Below are 19,844 nucleotides of genomic sequence, written 5' to 3'. Positions count from 1 at the left end.
TGCCCCTTATGACTGATATGCCGTTTTTTCACTAGGTCCTTTTTTTTTTATAACTCTAAAATCCTGATTTTTAGATTTCATAGAGTGGCAGGTCTGTAGATCTGCATATATGAAGATCGGATTTTAAACAAATTTTGTGAAAAGACAGCTCAGTGCTCATTTGTTTCTCCCTACAGGTTTATGCAGAGTTTCAATCGACCGAATTTGAAATATAGTGTTCAGAGTAAAAAGTGTTCGAATGCCACAACAGATGTCATCCAGATGATCCAGTCCAGGTTCCGTAATGACTGCGGCATTGTGTATTGTTTCTCAAGGTTTGTTCTAGTGCTGGGGTTGAAATCAATTCCAAAGAAGACGTCAGAGCATTCTTTTGCATATGACTTTGAAATTCATTGATTTCTTTTCCTCTTTTAATTTTTTACAGCTTTTTTGTTGACCTCATATATTTGCCCTTTTATTTTGGGAAATATGAAAAGCACCTAAGTTACTGAGATATTTCACACTCCATCACCTTTTAAAGCATTTAAAAAGCAGGATGCCTGACCCTGCCTATCAGCAGTGCAATGGGCATAGTACAGTGGGACATGGCAGCTTCCCAGCAGAAAAACTGATAAAATAAACTTTTTCTACATAATCACCGAATTCCTGTGTATGCGTGCATAGCGAAGAGCCTGACCGTTAAGCCATGTACGTTTCTGAAACAGAATATGAAGAGTTGTTTTGTAAACTAATTTCAAGCAAAGTGGTTAGATTCTACACTTATATAGTGGTTAAATTCTACATTTATACCTGTCAACATTTTATTATTTCACTTGTTACTCACAGGTTTTGATTCATATTTAAGTAGAGTAAGAACTGTCTTCATATTTCCTTTCCAATGTTTTTTTTCTGGCTTGGTATGTTGTAAGAACCAAACAGTCTACATTTGAAATAACTTTGTCACTGTGCAGTAGAGTATTACAGAGCTGCCAACCTTACGCCAAAAAAGCGTATTTGTAAGCTTTTTGGGCGATCGCAAGATTTTACACCACTTTGCCGAAATGTACGACTTTTGCTCGATCCAATTGATCGTAGGAACAAAATCTTGCTCCGTTTGTCACCCTGATTCGCGATCGCCAGCAGTCCAATCTATTATTGATAGGCCCCTATGATGGCGAATGTACTATTGGACGAAGACACTCACACCGTCACAGTGACTTCCCTTGATTGATTTTGACCTAATTTCGTTTTGTTTAGGCCTACTTCCACCGAGTTTGTATTGCGAGTTGGCTTTTCTTTTAATTTTTGTGAGAATTTTAATTGCGTGTGTGTCAAAATAGTGATATTTGTTATATTGTACACTTTTTTTTTGTTACAATCTTACACTTTTTTAGCTAAGATCTTACACTTTTGTGGCCCGTGGGGTTGGCAGCTCTGATATTAAACTGAAACTTAACTAAAACTCCCTAAAGAATTTGGTGGGTTTTATGGGATTCCCAACCTCTTTGCTTTTGCAGAAAGGAATGTGACAATGTGGCCATGGATTTGAGGAAAGCTGGTCTCCTGGCTAACTCGTACCATGCCGGGCTGGACGATAACAAGAGAGCCACTGTACAGGAGCGCTGGCTCAATGAAGACGGCTGCAAGGTAGGTGGAGAGAAAACAGTTTCATTTGTAGGCCTACTGTTGCACATAATCGTGTCTGTGGCATTTCGTACACTTGACCATTTGTCATTTATGCATCCATTGCGTCTGGGTCGGCAATACATTTTCACATGCATTTCTGCAAAAATCTGGCTAATCGCGATATCTAATCTTTTTCCTTCCTTTCTTTCACTCGGCTGGAAATTCTGTGCGTTGCTCAAGAAAACTAAATAGTGACAGAAACTTTTTGAAACCTGTCTAGATCTATAGAGATTGTCAGTTTGAGGTTTCTATGGCAGAGGGATGAGGCCGTGGTGCAAAAAATTGATGCTAAAATGAAAAGAAAAAAAAATAGAAGGAATGCTGGAGGATTGTGACATGGGACAAATGAACATGTCAAAGGAGGATAAGCAGTGTAGATTACAGGTTTGGCGACTGTGTTCCCAAATTTGCGTACTGTTAATGGTGCGATGACAAAGGGTGACAGTGGAGACATACTGTTTTCAACCCTTGAAAAGCTCTAAATTTCAGTTGCTTCGAGGGCATTTATATGTGGGTGCAGGCGCGAATTTTTAAAATCGAATTACCTAATATCTCGAAAAGCTAGCCCGCTCAATGGTAACTACCTGTACTGGGGTATGGCTTGTCTTTTTTTTTTTTTCCCTTCTTTGTCTTTTTTTCCCCTTCTTTGTCTTTGTACTACCTGATTTAGGGCCAAAATACCTGAATACTGAAACTGACCCTAAATTTTTCTAAAAATGAAACTTTGAGGTAAGCAGCCCTGCTGTAGCTCACTGATGGAAGGTTAGCCCTGATGAACAGGATGGCAGAGTGTGGTCACATGAAACTCCTGTGGTTGGTTCGAGAGTAGACATATTATAGATTAATTATGTGTTTTGCTTTTATGACTGGAGTCAACATCTTAACCGTTAAATGACAACTTCCATTACTTTCTAATCCACCGTTTAGTATTTTTATTTGTACATGACCATTGACATGCTGACCTGCTGTGAGACCGCAACGCTGTTACGCCTCTAATGATATTTCTGTGGGGGGGTTTTTTAAAGCTTACTTGGTTCATTTTCTTTGCTAGATCATCTGTGCCACTATTGCATTTGGGATGGGCATTGACAAGGCAGATGTCCGTTTCGTGATCCACTACTCACTGCCCAAGTCTATGGAGGGATACTACCAAGAGGCGGGCAGAGCAGGACGAGATGGGATGATCGCACACTGTATTCTCTTCTATACTTATTCAGATGTGAAGAGAATTCGGAAACTGATAGAGCGTAAGTGCCTGTTTTGTTGTAGTATTAAAACAGTGGTAGCTACTACTTCTGTGTTGCCATCTGTAGTTTTTTTCTGTATTTCTGGCTTTTTAATATCACTGAATGACAGTTTGTGTGTCAACGTGCTTCTGTTTTCTCAAACAAGCAGTTTTAAAGTCTTGTCTTGAAACATGGGTGTGTCGTCCACTACTTACCTTTTGGACGGGTGAGTTAGGAAGGGAAGGAGATCCTACAGCAACCTTGTAAGACTTTCATTTCTGCTGATTCTTTAACAGTTTGTCATACATGAGGAGGGTCAGCCAAGAGGGGATGGTGGGGAGAGAATTCAGGGTAGATGAGACAAGAAGGGAGTCCTACAATTTAAAGGCAGCCAAGTTTGATGTCCAGTTTTTAAGTATCACAAACTTCCCTATAATTTCATTCATATTTAATCCATTTTTTAAAAAAATTTTGACTGTATAGAAATAAAAACTCTTTGTAATAGAGTTTGATTATAATTGAGATGGAATGACAGGGGTTTAGGATTTGTGGTATTGTGTCAGTAAACAACCAAGCAATGCCGTGCGCCAGCTGAACTGGCGTGCCATATACTAATGCGCCCTCTGTTACCTTTTTCTTTTGCTCTGCAATTTCTTTCTATTGGTCTTGCTCTTTCCCAGGGCTAAATGTGTCACAGCGCATTGGGATCAGGTGCTCGTCAGGTTTTTTTTTGGCATATAGAGTTATTGGTATCATCCTAAGGCTCATTCATTTGTCTTGCTTTCAATGGAAACAAATTTGAGATATTTGAGATTGAAGGAGGTGGATGTCGCCTGGTCTCAAAAGATAAAATTAGCTAGAAAATGGCCACCAGAGTTAAGTGACTTCCAAAGATTGAGAGTTGTTTTTTTTAATCTTTAATCAGCATTTTGCGGTAAAATCAACACAGAAATATGGTTTTAAATAGACTTAAAAGATGTTGAACAAAAAACATAAATTCAATAAAGATTTGCCAAACGAGCAGAAAAATGTCGGTGTCTTCGATCTGATTTCACCTCAATGCTTCACCAATGACCCATTTGTGTGTCAATGTGCTCATCTTAACTCAAGCTCAAACTTCATTTCAGTTTAGAATATTATTTGTGACTGATCCTGGTACGTACAAAGTGGCTGTTTTGTGTTAGCTTGCCTGATACTACAACTCTGCGAAAACTACCATTTGTTGGTTTTCTCTTTACTCTCAGTGGATCAGAGCGCGACGTTTGACTCCAAGCGTGTGCACATAGACAACCTGTTTGCCATGGTGGGATACTGCGAAAATGTGACGGACTGCCGGAGGTGTCAGCTCCTGCAGTACTTTGGAGAATGCAGCTTTGACCGTGCCATGTGTGCCTCTTTTGCTGGGGCTGTCTGCGACAACTGCCACTCAAAGGTGAGCTCCTAATACTGCTTACAGAATCAGGATGGGAAATAAGGCCACAACATTGTGTCTTTATCCAGCTGGTTGGACAGGCAGAGCCTCAAGATATGGAAAATGGCCAACCCCATTGGCACATCAGGAGAAGTTATATTGGCTGACAGAGGAACTTTCCAGGACAACCCAGTATATATGATAGATACCTAGTTTAGTTTTTAGTTTTAGTAAGAGTTTTATGGCGCTCGCAACTGCATAAGGTCATATGAACGCCATGATAGATACCTATCTTCAAGTATGGTCAATCAAGAAGAAGAAAAATCAAGCTGCTACTGATAGGTTTTGATGAGTATAAAGGATGTTATTTATATTGGTGTATAGCCTCTGTTTGTTGTTGTTTTTTTCACTCTTTTCCCAATCTTGCTCTTTCATCTGACCATTGAAATCAATGTTTTGTGTCCACCTGGAGGTGTCATCTCTGACTGAGAGGTTGACGTGTAATGACCCTCCATCTTTCACGATAGCGAGTTGCTGTTGTACATTCTGCCATATCCAGGCCAGTCCATATCCTTATGTTGTCCATCCATGTTATTCTTTGCCTTCCTCTGGCTCTCCTGCCCCACATCTTTCCTTCAAGCACCTCTTTTTGTCTAGTAGGACTATAAACTTGGGCCAGCCTTATTTCAGTTGACATTGTCCTGTGTTAAGTCGAAAGTAAAAGCTAAGAATTTTTCTTGCCTTTCTGTTTTATGCCTTATTTGATAATAATAATAATGATGATAATAATAATAGCATTTATATAGGGCATATCAACGCTCTAGAGCATGCGCTATGTGCCTTACAACTATTATTACCCCAGTAGATCCTAGAACACTCAGAAACATTCTCGGCTACCTGGGAAAGCATGCAATGTAAACTCTGCTGTAAACTGACAAAACGCCTTTTGTTTATTTTGCAACCCAATTTTGTTATAATTTGCTAAATTGAAAGTCTGACCAGTTATCCTGCTTTTGTGAAAAAAGTCAAAGTGAAACTGAGACTATTTTTTTTACAAATTACAATTCAAACTTCGGAATGACTCTATTTTTCAATGGTTGCGCTGACCAAAAAAACCCGTATTTTTCTCGAAACTGCTGTTAAATTTTTTTAAGGCGTTTTGTCAGATTGCGGCAGAACTGCGGATTGCGTGCTCTCAAACTCTAACAAACCTATGAGATCTTTCGCTGTCTACAGCCGGGCACTTATTACCTCCAGGGTGAAGTGAACAAAATTTGTGTAAAGTGCCTTTCCCAAGGACACAACGTTGGGACCCGGACGGTATTCGAATCCATGACCTTACGGTTGTGAAACACTTGTTACATGAAAACACATCCCAGGGTTATCAGTATGATTTTTACTCTGGTTTATCAGCTGTTTTCTTTCCTCCCTTCTCCTTCACTATTAGCAGTGGGCCAAGTACTCTGCCCCCATCCCCCTGACCTATTTGAGTCTAGTAGGGCTCATATGAAAATATATTTTAAAAATTGATGTGCCAGTAGTGCACTTTTGTTTTTCAGAAATGTCATTTCACTTTTCTTTTTGTAATAAAGTTGAAAATGTAAAATTGTACTGTCTTCCCATCCTGTTTTGTCAGTGTTTTTAGAATTTGAGAATGATGGGATAAAATTTTAAGTTTGTCATTAACAGTAAAAGAAATGGTTTGTTAAGTTTATAAACAGCTTCCCTTTACAACAATATTTAGGAAATGCTGCTGACTATTTTTTAAATAGAAGGTGACCTGGGCTCCCAAGATCTGTACAGCAATTTAAAACTTGGATCACAATGTTATTATTTCTTTTCTCTTTATCATTACTTTTTGTTCTATCTTTCCTTTTTTTTTTTTTTTTTTGGTTGACAGCTCTTGCTGTGAAGGGCATTTGAGGCAGATATGAGTGTAACTTGTTAAAATTATTTCTCTACTTTTGCCAGGACTCCTTCAACTTACGTGATGTGACTCAAGATGCCAAAGAGATTGTGAAATGTGTTCGGGAGTTGAATACGCCTCATGGGAATTACACTCTCATTCATATTTTAGAAATATTCAAAGGTAACGATCCCTATTTGTTCTTTGTATATCTTTTCTTCAGACAAAGAATGGTTGTTTGATTTTTTGGAAAAGATTTGACTTTTAAGAAAATATTTTACGTTTCAGATTTTCGTATGGTTTTTCCCTATAGTTATACTCAAAAAAATTATAGCTTCCACAGTTATCTGTAAAATATTCTCTGTGGACCACTAAAATTTGTTTTAAAAAGAACTTGAAAATACAAACTCGTTCAAGTGGGATTTTTTTACCACAGGCTTAGAAACCATCCTTTAAGAGTATTTCTGTTGTCTTTTCAGGCTCTCAAAATAGCAAGATCAAAAGTTTGGGGCACTCCAAGCTGGCACTTCACGCTCGTGGCAAAGACTGGACTCGCAATGATGCAGAGCGCCTCTGCCGTAAGCTGGTCATAGACCGAATCCTCAAGGAGGACCTGCAGGTCACTGCCATGGATCACACAGTCTGCTACATCAGGATGGGACCTCGAGCTGCCGACCTTATGCGCAATCAGATCAAGGTGAAAACTTAATTTGTATGTTTTTGAATGAAAATGAACTTCTTTTTTTCGTATGTCCAATTTAAAAATAACTTTTTTTGTGCTGTCATTTTCACATTTCTAGATTCATCAAGGTTGTCACTTTTGTAAAGAAAATTCAAACTCCTAACTAGAACTTGCTAATTTCGAAATTCTTATGCTTTGATCTGGAGCTGGATAAATGAGTCTTCATGTCATAAGTGCTCATAAGTTTTGTGAATACTGTTGATTCCTGACCTGCTTTGGGGAAGGGGTTACTCATTCCGTGGGAGTTTATATGGATTCATTTCCAATCTGTTGTTAATGCAGTTATGTTTTTACTCTCTTGAATGTAATATGATTGCAGTCCATTCAAATAAGATTAGTGTCTTTAATAATTATGTTTGTACATATTTGGTACTCTGAATTCGACTCATGTCTCGTTTGCAGAAATAAGTCATTGAGTTTTATTTCATTGTTTGTGAATTTGACTTTTTAGATTGAATTACCAATCCAAGGCAAGAGAAAACGTGCAGATGCTGTTAAGATTGGAACAGAGCCAAAGAACAGCCGCGAGAAGATAGAGCAAGACTGCCTTACTGAGCTGAGAGCCCTGGCCAAGACTATAGGTAATTGAATTCCCACAGCAGGCTGCCTTTTTTTATTTTTCCAGAATTTCTGGGAAATTTCTAGATTTTTATCAGAGCTTAATGAAAGCAGTTTTAACTTTGAAAGTGATTGTATTTCGTTCCTCTGAAGTTTGTACCTTTGTAAGCTGGTTTTCTATTGTCCATGAGAGGAAACGTCTGTTGTTTGCATGTCTGGAGAAGGCCTTCATTCCCTTTGAGTTCGTCCCCCAAACCTTTCTGAGATAGACTCGACCACTCTGGTTGTTGTTAATTTATATAATCAATGCCTGTGCCTGCTTATGAGAGTGACCCAAAAAGGAGGAAGAGGTTAGTAGTTTTTAGTGGCAATGAGTTTTGTTACATGGCCCGTTCATGATTTCATAAACATCTATTTCAATTTAATGGCCTACGTCTATTGGTGATTTTGACAATGGCAATGTTCCCAAATTATGGAAGGGAAGCAGTGATTATTTGATAATGTAGATGCCTTGCCCCTGAAGGTGATACAGTCGAACCTGTGTAAGACGGAATCGCAAGGGAGCCAGAAAAAAATTATGTCTTAGACAGGGGAATTTAGGGGGAGACGGAAGTTGGTTGTGGGGGGGGGGGGGGGGTTTCAAAGGCCCAGCCAGTGGGATCAAGGATCGCTTGTCGGATCGGCAAGCAGTGGTCAAAATTTCACACCTCTCAATTGCTATCCTGTCTGATAATGACATGCGTCAGTCTTACTTATCCAATTACCACCAGTGCTTGCCTTTCATAGGACCACTGTTTGACCTATTAAAAACAGAAACGTTTGAACATCTCCTTTGCTTCCACCCTTAGCCCCACCCACCAATGCCACCCCTCACTGCCATCATTGTAACAACAATTCGAGGAACTCTTTTCTCGGCTGGCCGTACGATCAGGGCGGCAGGCATTGGTCAATCTAATTTCACACCTCTGGCTTCTGGCTACCCAAGTAAGTTTCCGTGGTGACTCGCTGCTCGAGCACTCTTACAGGTAGTTGTGAGATTTCACACCCACACTACACTGACCATCTGCATCGCTCAGGGCTTATGTGATGGGGTAACATACATCTACCCCCAAATTGCACCCCTACTCCCATTCCTCACCCAGTGGTATGGTTATAGCTTTAAGTTTAGAGCCGGCGGAACCAAACTCGCGAGTTTTGTTTCAAATCAGGGCTGAGTGGGCAGAGCATTTTCCGTCTTTTACAGTTGAAACCCTCAGAAGGGAGCGGATTTTCCTTTTCGTTTCTGTGCTTGACAGGTTTCAGTTTTATACAGGTAATTAAAGAGGAATATATCAAGGGGGGAGCGGGGAGATTCCATTAAGACAGGTTTCCGTTAAGGCAGGTTGCACCAAGTTATCTGTAGCTCAATACATTTGAGCTAATTAATGAAAGGTGTTTGGTTGGGTTTTTTTCAGCTTAGGTAGGAAATGTTTTCATGATAATTGTTAACTTACAAAATCAACTCTGTAAATCCTTTTTCTTTCAGGTTTACATCACCAAAACAATAATAATAGGCTAATTTACCTAATGATTGTTGATTAGGTTACATTCTCCTGCAGTTTTGTATGCCAATATAAATGAAGCACTTGGGCTTTGGATGAAACCCTTTTATTTTCTTTCTTTATTTCTTTTCTCCTCTCCCCCCCCCCCCGCCTAATTCTGTTACCTGACACTTTTGTGTTTAATAGTTACTATAAAATGTTCAGCGTTCTGGAATTTTGAAATTAGCTGTTGTTAGTCTTAGTGTAGACACACTGGAAAATGTTTTAAATATGAATAAATAGGTAAATAAATAAGTAGAAAAATAACCCTAATGGCTGTCCTATTGACATTTCCCTCTGTTCACAGCGACAGAACATAACTTCAAGAACTACGCCCTCATCTTCCCCGAGAGTGCCCTGAAGCAGCTTGCTCAGCGCACGCCGATCACCGTTGAGGAGATGGTGGACCAGATCGACCACTTCAATGTCACCATGGTAGAAAAGTACAAGGCCCAACGCTTCCTGGAGATCACTCTTAAGTACAGCATGGAAATGATGGGTGGGTCATGGAAACTGGTTTCTTTAATATTTATTTCGTGAGGTATTGTGGTGAAATCAGGGGCCCGTAAAAATAATGGAATCAAAAGAAACTGGCACTTTACTGACGGTTGGGCAATTTTTTTCGAATGTTCTTTTTTGGGGACTTACGCCTTTTGTGCCCATTTTAAAACCACATTTTAAAAATAAATTTTACTGGAAAAACATTTATCAAAGAACAACACTGAAATTTTGGAATTTACCCTACTTTGGCGGCCATTTTCTCACTAATTTTACTTCTGTCATCGACCAACCCCTGCCTCTTTCAGTCGCAAATAACTCGAATAATATTCAAGATAGATGAGCATTTTCTTCATCAAAAGCAAGCCAAACGGACAGGCCAATAACTCAATATGCCCAAAAATTGACAAGAGCCTGATTCTACCACGTTTTGACACATTTGTCTACAGGCAAACGAAACTTTCTGATTTAACACATTACACCCTAACTCGCCCGGGATCGCCCGGGAATTCCCTTACGCGCTCCACCCTGACTCGCCCGGAACCGCCCGCGCCGACCCAGCGTCTTTAGAAACGAAAGTCTCGCCTTGACGAGACTCTGGGGCCGGGATTTTGATTTGCATAGTATAGCAAAAAGTTTCTTCTTTCGTTTGATACCGAAACGAAATTTTTCGGGCCAGTAGTTTTAGTATTAGAGCTGATCGAAGTGCGATCGCGTTACCGACACTTCGAAAGTGTCTCGACTTGTTGAAAAGCGACACAATTGAGTTCGAAAACGGAAATAACGATGGATTTGAGCAAAAATGAGCATGTGACAAATCAGATGGCTCAGATTTTGATGAAAACGTTGTAGGAAGAGTTTGGGGCGATTCCGATTGATCAGACGGAGAAAATCTAGAATTTAGACCTAGGGCCCGACCGCGAGGCTGAGAGTAAGAGTGACTGGTCGGACACCCCGATTGAACTAAAGTTAGAACATTTCCAACAGTTTGCGCATACATAAAGTTATATTTTTCTGAAACTACATTCAGTTTTCTTTTTCACTTTTATTTTTTCAGGATTTTTGGAATTTGTTTAGTATTTTTAAAATGTGTTTTTTAAAGGCTAGTATTCACGGGAGGTGGGTTGTTTCCCCTTGCTTAGGATCTAACGATGGACTTCCCGTCCAGGCCCTTAGGGTGTAATGTGTTACAAAAATTGACCCACAGTACTTTAAATTATTTGTAGTCAGTACTCCTGATTTTTATTTAACACCAGAAGTTTGAGCTTAACAAAGGTTTTCGAACAAAAATAGAGCTCTACTATTTCTTCCAGTTACTTTTTAGATCATAACACTATCAGTGTATAAAAAGATTTGTATAAATACTGTTTTATTTGTATTTCAATAATAGCCATGGAATTTAACATGCTCCTGTGTTTACTAGTTTTTCAAGATTTCCCTTGAATACAGCATGAAAAAAATTATTAGTAAGCACTGAAGAGGGTGGCTTTGAAGGATTCCTGATTTAGCCAGAATGCAGAAAGAGGTCCATCTCTGAAATAACTTGGCCTTTGTCTTCGGGACAAGCATCTGGAAATAAAAGCAGAACATGAGGCGATTGTCACCCTTGGTCTTCCGGCTTAGGGGAGATCAGTGGTCGCGCTGGTGCCTCTAAACCAATCCTGTTGTCTGTAGATGGTGGAGACATGCACGCCTGTAACAGTTGCCACATTTTAAGTAGACTTGCCAGCCTTTAGTTGTCCAATAGCCCTCTCGCGGTTTTCTGGTAAAAGTCTCGTCATCTTGATACTTCTTTTGTTTTCAAATGAATTTCATATTTGGAGGCTTCACATCTATAGGACAGGCCTTCGTGACCTCATTAACACAAACTCACTACTCGAATAATGTGACAGGACACTACCGGTGATCTGTGATCGTTGTTTAGTTGCGTAAGTGACCAATCGGGGCATTGCATTTGTCGAATGAAGCTAATCTAGCAGGTTCAAACTAGGCTTCACTTGAGTATGTAAAAAGTACTCATCAGTGGAAACTTTAGCAAGCACTTTAACGACAATGAAAATTTCGCTTTTCTTTTGCCTCTGAGTATAGATGTTTGGTCCTGGACTTTCTGTGTCACCCATCTGGTCTGGTTCTCTGAGTTACTTATTCTTGGTCTACCTTTGCCTTCTTTTTTTTTTTTTTTTTTGTGGTAGCAAGATGTTCAAGGCCTTTATGGCAATTCAAGGGTCTAAGGAACTGCATTTATCTTTTCCTTATTGTTTTATTTATGACTGTCCCACGCTCCTATTTCCCAGAGGTAGAAACAGATGCCAACACTGCAGAAGAAGGGTCTGAGGAAGAGTGGGCGTCCCATTACTTTGAGGAAACATCTTCGTTTTCCGGAGCCTCAAGAGGGAGAGGTCAGCGAGGAAGAGGAGGGAAACGTGGTTTCTCTAAAGGGCGTTCAAGTTTCAAGGTAATTTTTCTGTGTTGTCTCTTCTATTTGTGCAACAAATAACAATTCTTCAATACATTTTAAAAAATATTTCAATGGAGGATTTAGTTTTACAGTACAAGTTTCAATGAATTAAAGGGTCCCCCTCAAAGCATGCAAAGATTTGGCAAATCTGCCCCAAACATGACTTCCACTTCTGCAGATTTTATCTACAATGAATCCAAATTTCTCCTGGTCGTACCTGATTTATCTTTTTTTTTCTTTTAGAAAAGGTTTTAGAATAATTTATAGAGATTTCCTTTTTCTGATATTGTGCAGTGTTGGGGACACCGGCGAAATGTCATGAATCTAACACTGCAGGTAGACACTTAAGCAGTTGTTTAGTTTATTGTTCAGTTTTCTGGTGTTAGTAGAGCTGAAATGAATGTCATTTAACCAAAAATTACTCCCTGGACTGTAGACAGCATTCCTTAGGTTGCTAACACAGAATCTCCCCAAAATGGGAGAGAAGAGTATTGTTTTATCTAAAAATGGATTGGTGCTCCTACATCAAGAAGACTTCTTGCGGCATTTACCTTTACTCTTACGTATGCAGTGAGCTTTTCAAAATTGTTGATCAGGTTAGTGCAGGTGACGTTTTCTTGCTATGATGTCTTTTATTGTAGTTTTCTGGAATAATTATGTGAGGGGCTTTGAGAAAACCAGCCAGAAGATGCAGAAGGTTGTATTGAAACATTGTCAGCAATAGACAGACTACTCTCTTTCTAGTTTCTGACAAAGTTTATGATGTATGGAAAGAAAAATCATTTTTAATTTTAATTCCACAGGGTTTCTTTAGAATACTGTTCTGAATATCTTTTTACAAATAGCTTTGAAAACCTATGGCAGAAAAATGTTGGTGGAATTTGAAACTATTTACTCCGGCAGATTGACACTTGTACAGTTTATTACCATAGCACCAGAAATGGACAGAGCAGTGCATCTTTTGTTTCCCTATTTATACAGTCTCATGAAAAATTTGGTCATTTTCTGAAAACCTATCCTTCGCACCCTTTGAAGAGCTATGGTTTGTATCAGAAAGATCCAGTTTTGCACCCAGATCAAGTACAAAATACACAAAGCAGTTGAAGTTTTTCAGGTATCTAAAAATATCAGTTTATTACTTTCTCCCAGGTTTTCTTAGAGCCTCTTACTGAACAGAGCATCATCTCAGCCAAATGCTGTAGTGCTGTTACCTGTAGACAATTAACAGCTTGTGTTTATGTGACCAATTCTCAAGTGGGGTCCCAAGTTTTTGCTCAGCTTATTGATATATTTCTTCTGGGACGAATGTCTCCTCTGGAGACCAAGTTTGCTGCTCTCCAAATTGACTATATGTATCACAATGTGGCTTTTTCGACGTAAAAAATGGGGTGGAAATCTTATTAGCTTCATGCGTGTTAGTCTTTTCATGGAAGTCAGATTTTCATTTTGTATCTTCTTACAGCGAGGGCGTGGTAAAGGGAGGAAGTATCCTGCCAGAGGTAAAGCTGCTGCAAAGAAAACAGCCCCAAGGTTTGTATCAGTTGTATGCAAAGTTGTACAGCATTATCCCATTCTGTCTTTTCATGGAAATGCATAACTGAAATTCTAACTTTCTGAGAATTTCATACGTTTGAAAACATGTTTGAATAGAAAATGTTTTCTGAATTTCATTACTTTATGCTTCCAATTTGCACTCACTCTTTGAAAGCAGAAGCAGTGGATGAGATTCTATAAGAAATATTAGTACATCATTGTTTTTATATGATTTAGTTTGAAACAGTTTGCTTGGGAGGATATTTTTTCCTGCTCTTCATAGAATATGTTTGTGCAAGTGGGATATTACAGAATTATGTTGTTTCTTGTTTTTAAAAAAATTAAATTGTGCAAGGTCTTGTATTTTTTTCCACAAGGTGGGCATGAAAAGGTATAACTGACCCTTTTTAAAATTAAATGAACCCCCACCCCCCCCACCCCTTGTATTAAAAAAAAAACCACTTTGACTCTGTGTGAGATAGCCACTTTTCTCCAGAACAATCAGCATCTGTCTTAGACAATTTCAACTTTATGTTACTCATTAAGAGGAAATGCTTTTTCACTAATGATATCCACATTTGAGTAGCTTGCCAATACCTATTAAACGTTAAATCTGCTCTTGTTTTTGCTCTCAGTCCCGTCATTCTGTCCCCCAAAAGTTCATTTATTTATCCGCTGTGGGCTGATTTGATGATTTGCACTTTTTGTGCGTGTGTGTTTGCATTGTTCGCTAAACAGTGAAAGCATCTTTATGGTGGTTGCTGGGTGCTTATTTGCTAAATCGAAAGCCTGATCAGTTACCCTACTTGTGTGAAAAAATCAAAATGAAACTGACTAGGTTTTGAATAAATTAGAATTCAAATTTCAGAAAAACACTATTTTAAAATGGTTACGCTGATGAAAAGCTTTTTTATCTCGAAACTGCTGTGGATTTTTAAAAAGGCGTTTTGTCAGCTTATGGTAGTCCTTTTTTTGTGTGCGTTTTTCACTCTTTTATAACCCCTCTAATCTTCAAAATTTATATGACCTAATGTGTTTCAAGTGCCGTAAAAAATTTTTTACTAAAACAGATAAAATGACCACTTCTTTGTGAGTGTGAAGTAAATGATGCTAAATTTAAAGATTTTAAAACTTTTATCCTCTCAGCTCCTTCAGCCAGTACAAGTACAACTCAGGAAGTTCTGGTTCCTCGGGAAAGGCCACCGGCAATATGGCTACAACTGGGGGACCTCCGCAACCCAGACCAACAACTGTGACAAAGGGAACTCTGGGGCTCATGCCGGACCCTCGCTCCAGGTCTTTTCTGTCATCCCACAGCAAAAGTGGTGGAAGCTCATTTTTTTAGCACTATCTGAACTACATTTTGTTTGTTTTAGCAAATATTTTCTTCAACAAGTAGGCACTACTGTGCACTTCTTAACAACACTTATCAATATGCTTATCAGTATTTTTGAAGTTTTTATCCAAATGAAGGCTTTATTTTATTTTAATTATTTTTTTCGTTCCACCCAAATAAAATAGCCTCCAGAGCCACCAACATTTCAATTACCATCACTCACAGGTCTGTGGAAGGTTGTTTGCTCTTGTGTATGGAAGACGTGAAATCTATTTCTGAGAGGGGAAGTTATGTTGTGAAGTATATCCGCCTGTCATTGGCTTTGTCTGTTCAGGGTCATAAGAGTTTTATCAAATATCAAATTTGTTCAGGTTTCCTCTTCAAGTGCCTGATCTGAAAAAGACGATGATCTACTCAGATGCTTTCAATTTCAAAAGACCTAATATTATCCTGGTCTTTTCCATGTCTGCCACCTGTTCAAGTTCTCTAAGTAAATTGTTCTAGATCTATCTCTGCCTCTTTTGTCATTTATTTTTTCTGTATTTGTTCAGGTATATAATGTTTAAAAAAATGTGTAGTTAATGAAATGTGTAGGGTATATAGGGCACATTGTTTTGCTCATTTAATTAGTTAATAAATATAGATTGGAGACCCTCTTGTTGGTAATCTCACTAAATGTGCGTAGTATTTAAAATAAGTTTTTGTCTTGTAGAATTATTTTTATTGTTCATTACAAATATGAGTTGGCCTGCCTCGTGGAGCTTTTCATGTGGTGCAATACTTATACATGATGACTCCCTGAGGAGACAAATGTAGGAACTGTTCCCTGTTAGGATTAGTTTATTTCAAGTTTCTGTTTGGAGTGAACCTACGTGGGGACAGGGAAATGAATTTCTTAATATTCAGTTCTTGGATTTTGACTTTTTTTTTTTAGACAAAAGTTGGTAGTTAAGAGAAAAATTGGAACACAATTTACATATATCTAGTGAAAGGTTATTGCATAATTCATAGCTTGTAGTAGATGAGCTTTCAGTTCTGAGTTATCTGAGATCTATCTTTGCGCATAAGTAGAAAAGGATTCCAGTTGGCAGAGAGATGAAAGTGAGTTGGATAAAATGCAACACTTATTTAGTTTTGAAAGAGACAATTTTCTTTCCAGAATTTTTTAGCTGACTGTCAAGAGTCAATGTTAACTTCTATTTTACTGGATGGATTTTATAGAAGTATAAGATTTATAGCCTTCCAAAAATATTTAACATTTTTGTTTGATTTTTAAGCCAGAATGAACAATAGAAAATGATTTCTTTCTACACTTTTTTATTTATTCATATTTCTTTCACTTATAATAAATGTCTGTTAAATACTTTTTTATGAATAATTCTATCAGAGACTATTGAACTGTACCTTCAGGGAGGAAGTCTTTTGTTCTTACTTGTGTTCTTCCATGATGATAATGAACAGAACAGTTATGAATGTGCTGAATGTGGAGGAGGGGGGGTTGTTGGAGTGTTCCTCTGGTACATCCTGCTGAAACCAATGATCTCTTGGAGGGACTGGATCGCTTACTTAATCTCCAGGACATTTCATACTGCAAATGTGTGTACCTGCAAAAGCGATCCAAAGGACTGTTGACCAAGTAGGCCTACCCTCTAGAGTTCATAAAGTGTGGGAAATTGGTTTTTGGTACAAAATTGTAAGGGGGGGGGGGGGTTCATTTTCTAATCAAACAAAAAATTACTTTTATTCAAAGAATTAGTGTGGAACATCTGACACCATGAAATCTCAAAAACTGGAACTTTTAAATTGTTTCCTCCATAGCATGTCTTCATACCTTTTTGTCTGAAAGAACCTGCCAATCTTGTAAACCACTTGTACAGAGCAACATCAGACTTGTTTTCTTTGTAAGGAGCTACCTCATCTGTTTTCATTACACATATGATTTACAGGGAATATGCAATTGACCTTCCGATATTTTTCTGTAAAACACTGAGATAATGTTGCATTCTTCAAATTTGAAGTCCTTTTCTTTCTTAAATGGTCCGTTACGTTTTGAAAAAATATATTTTTACTGTTGTATTTACGTTACATAACCAACTTGTGTCTGTAACACCATAAATCAAATACTACTGCTTTGAATAACAAAATATTTCTACATCAAGAGGTACTATTGGTTTCCATTCCCGTCATTTTGAAAGTGTTGACACCTGTATCATGGCCGAGGTGACAAATATTTTTAAACTGATTACTCCCACAGAACCTCATGACGACTTTTTGAGAAATTCTTGTTTTGTTTGCTTTTTTTTTTTTTAAACCAGAATATGAGCCTTTAGTCCTTTGACTCCCATTTACAGTACATTATCGTTAAACATGGAATTGTTGACTCTGTACCGCTCATTAGGTAAATGGTCCTTGTTGACGAAAAGTATAGTTATTTAGAACAAAATGTTCTTCTAATTGCTTACATATTTCAAACAGTTCAAGAGTTTTGGTACCCAAAAGCTAAGCCTCCAAATTCTTGTGTTCATACATGCTGGATGCTTTTGCTACCAGTGTAACATTTGTGTTCCTTTAGTTTTCCTCTGTTTTAATTAAGAACTTGTTGTATTTTGTGATGAGGATTATTTTTCTTCATGTCCTCAATTAATTGTTTATTGGCATTAGTGTTAAAGTTAAATTACCTGTTTGGTGCTTAGTAAGGAATTTGAACTTGAACTGGTATGAACAGAAGTAATCATATGTATTGAATTTTGACTTGGTTGTAGAGATTTTGATTATGTAAATAAACAATTCTATTGTTGCTGCTGCTTTAACTGGTTTTGTGCTTTGACTTTGAATTTATTTTTTTTTTCCATTTTTATTTGTTGTATTATGAGACATTATATTGTCTCAGCTTCTTTTGACCCTTTGGTTTTCTTCTGAAATGGAAGAAAATTGGGGGGCTCTCATGGTCTAGAGGTTAAGGTGTTCGCCTCTCTTTCAAGATCCCAGTTCGAGTACGGTAAACGACAGAAAAATTTTGTTCTCTAAAATTGTCTCCTTTCACCTCCATTCCTGCTCTCTAGTAATGTTCTGTCGTCTGCTTTCGTCTCCTCTTTCTGCCCCCACCCCCTCGCCTTCTTTGCCCCCTTCTCTGGGCTCCTGACTCTTTCTGCAGCCTTTCTACAGCTACTCATTGGCTCCTTCTTACTGCTGTTTTTCAGCCACACCCCTGATCTTTTGGTAGGAAAGATCTACACCTAGCCTTCTCGGACAAGGGCGAAAAACCTCGGAGGGCCCATGTGCAAGTTGCGCACGTTAAAGATCCCTTGGTGGTCTAAAATCGATAAGAGTAGGCTTCAGCTGCCACCCGAGCAAAATTCAAAATTTCCTACCAACTGAAAATATTACTAATATTACGTGTGTCCCGCGCGCTCATATGACCATATGCAGTTGTGAGCGCCGTGAAACACTTACCAAAAAAAAATAAAAAAATAAAGAGGAAAATTGACGAGTGATGCTTGTACATTGTATGACCTATTTCTCGTCGTTTTGGGGTTTTTTTCTGTTTGTTCCTCATTTTTATCCTATATTGTATGAAGTTCATTTTGTCCATCTGATTTTTGCAAATGAACTTCTCTGACCCTCTTTATTGTTACATGACATACATCAAGTCATGGGGTTTAATTTACATGCCTATGGGTCCATTGTTGGCTACATGAAAAATATACATCTACGTCATGAGTAGTTTTGCATTCCTTTCCTATTTCTTTCTCCTCTTCATATTTTTTTTTGGGGGGGGGGCGGTTGATTCCCCTGCTAGAGTTCAGGTGTTACTGTCTATAAGATTTTATTAACCCACAATACAAATTATACAAAGAAGCATTTTTCCAAATATGATGCGAGGTCCCTTGACTCTCAGTCTCAGCAGTCAGGTAGCCTTATCAAACTCGAATATTTTATTATCAGTACTGACAAGTTTTCTTCAGGTCTAGGAGCTAGTGATTGGAGGTCACCACTGGTGGGTCCTACTTCTTTATTTTCCTTCTGTTGTTTCAGTCTATCAATCTTAATTTTTTTCCCAGCACTAAATGACCATTACTGTACGATGTGCTTCTATTTACTCATACAAAACAAAATCGGTTCCATAAAAGGATATATAGAAATCTGTATTTTGAGCTCCTTATACCTCTGACAACTGCATTGGCAGACCTGACTTTGGGGCTCTCGTGGCCTAGAGGTTAAGGTGTTGGCCTCTCATTCAAAAGGTCCCGGGTTCGAATCCGGGTAGCGACCGAAAAAAAAAAATTTCTCTAAATTTGTCTCCTTTCACCTCATTTCCTTCTCTCTAGCAATGTTCTGTCGTCTGCTTTCGTCTCCTCTTTCTGCCCCCACCCCCTCACCTCCTTTGCCCCTTCCTCTGGGCCCCTGATTCTTTCTGCTGCCTTTCTACTGCTTCTCCTTCGCTTCTTCTTACTGCTGTCTTTCAGCCACACCCCTGATCTTCGGGTAGGAAAGATCTACACCTAGCCTTTCGGACAAGGGCGAAAATCTCGGAGGGCCTGTGTGCAAGTTGCGCACGTTAAAGATCCCTTGGTGGTCTAAAATCGATAAGAGTAGGCTTCGGCCGCCACCCGGGCAAAATTCAAAATTTCCTACCTACTGAAAACATTAGGTGTGTCCCGCGCGCTCATATGACCATATGCAGTTGCGAGTGCCGTAAAACACTTTACAAAAACAAAAACAAGACCTGACTTTTGACTTAACTGTCAAGCACACACGGCCTGCGTATAATCTGAATCAAATAGAATTCAAGAGGATTGGATGCTCTGCCCAAAGTCAACGGGGGGGAAATTTATAGTTGGGAGCTGTTGACATTATTAAATCCCAGTCCGGTCCTAGTGTTGTATCCTTGGAAAAGACATTTGAAACAAATCGTCCTCCCTTAACTCGGG

General features: G+C 38.6%; 1 protein-coding gene across 2 annotated transcripts in view; it reads left to right on the top strand.

Moving 5' to 3' along the window:
- The window catches only part of LOC101856181 (Bloom syndrome protein homolog), a 53,037-nt gene extending 37,831 nt beyond the window's left edge, over window positions 1–15,206 (top strand). For both annotated transcript variants that reach the window (XM_005098422.3, XM_005098421.3), the window contains exons 17-27: window positions 177–314; window positions 1,497–1,626; window positions 2,717–2,912; window positions 4,136–4,323; window positions 6,274–6,391; window positions 6,688–6,905; window positions 7,402–7,531; window positions 9,396–9,587; window positions 11,881–12,041; window positions 13,507–13,574; window positions 14,724–15,206. In XM_005098422.3, coding sequence (XP_005098479.1) covers window positions 177–314; window positions 1,497–1,626; window positions 2,717–2,912; window positions 4,136–4,323; window positions 6,274–6,391; window positions 6,688–6,905; window positions 7,402–7,531; window positions 9,396–9,587; window positions 11,881–12,041; window positions 13,507–13,574; window positions 14,724–14,922 — 1,738 coding nt within the window. In that variant the 3' untranslated portion in view covers window positions 14,923–15,206. The remainder of the gene's footprint in view (window positions 1–176; window positions 315–1,496; window positions 1,627–2,716; window positions 2,913–4,135; window positions 4,324–6,273; window positions 6,392–6,687; window positions 6,906–7,401; window positions 7,532–9,395; window positions 9,588–11,880; window positions 12,042–13,506; window positions 13,575–14,723) is intronic.
- The last annotated feature ends 4,638 nt before the right edge of the window (window positions 15,207–19,844 follow it).

The sequence above is a fragment of the Aplysia californica genome, unplaced genomic scaffold (assembly GCF_000002075.1).
Source record: "Aplysia californica isolate F4 #8 unplaced genomic scaffold, AplCal3.0 scaffold00182, whole genome shotgun sequence".
Lineage (NCBI taxonomy): Eukaryota > Metazoa > Mollusca > Gastropoda > Aplysiida > Aplysiidae > Aplysia > Aplysia californica.
The sequence above is the reverse complement of the archived record's forward strand: the minus strand, read 5'-3'. Positions and strand labels throughout refer to the sequence as shown.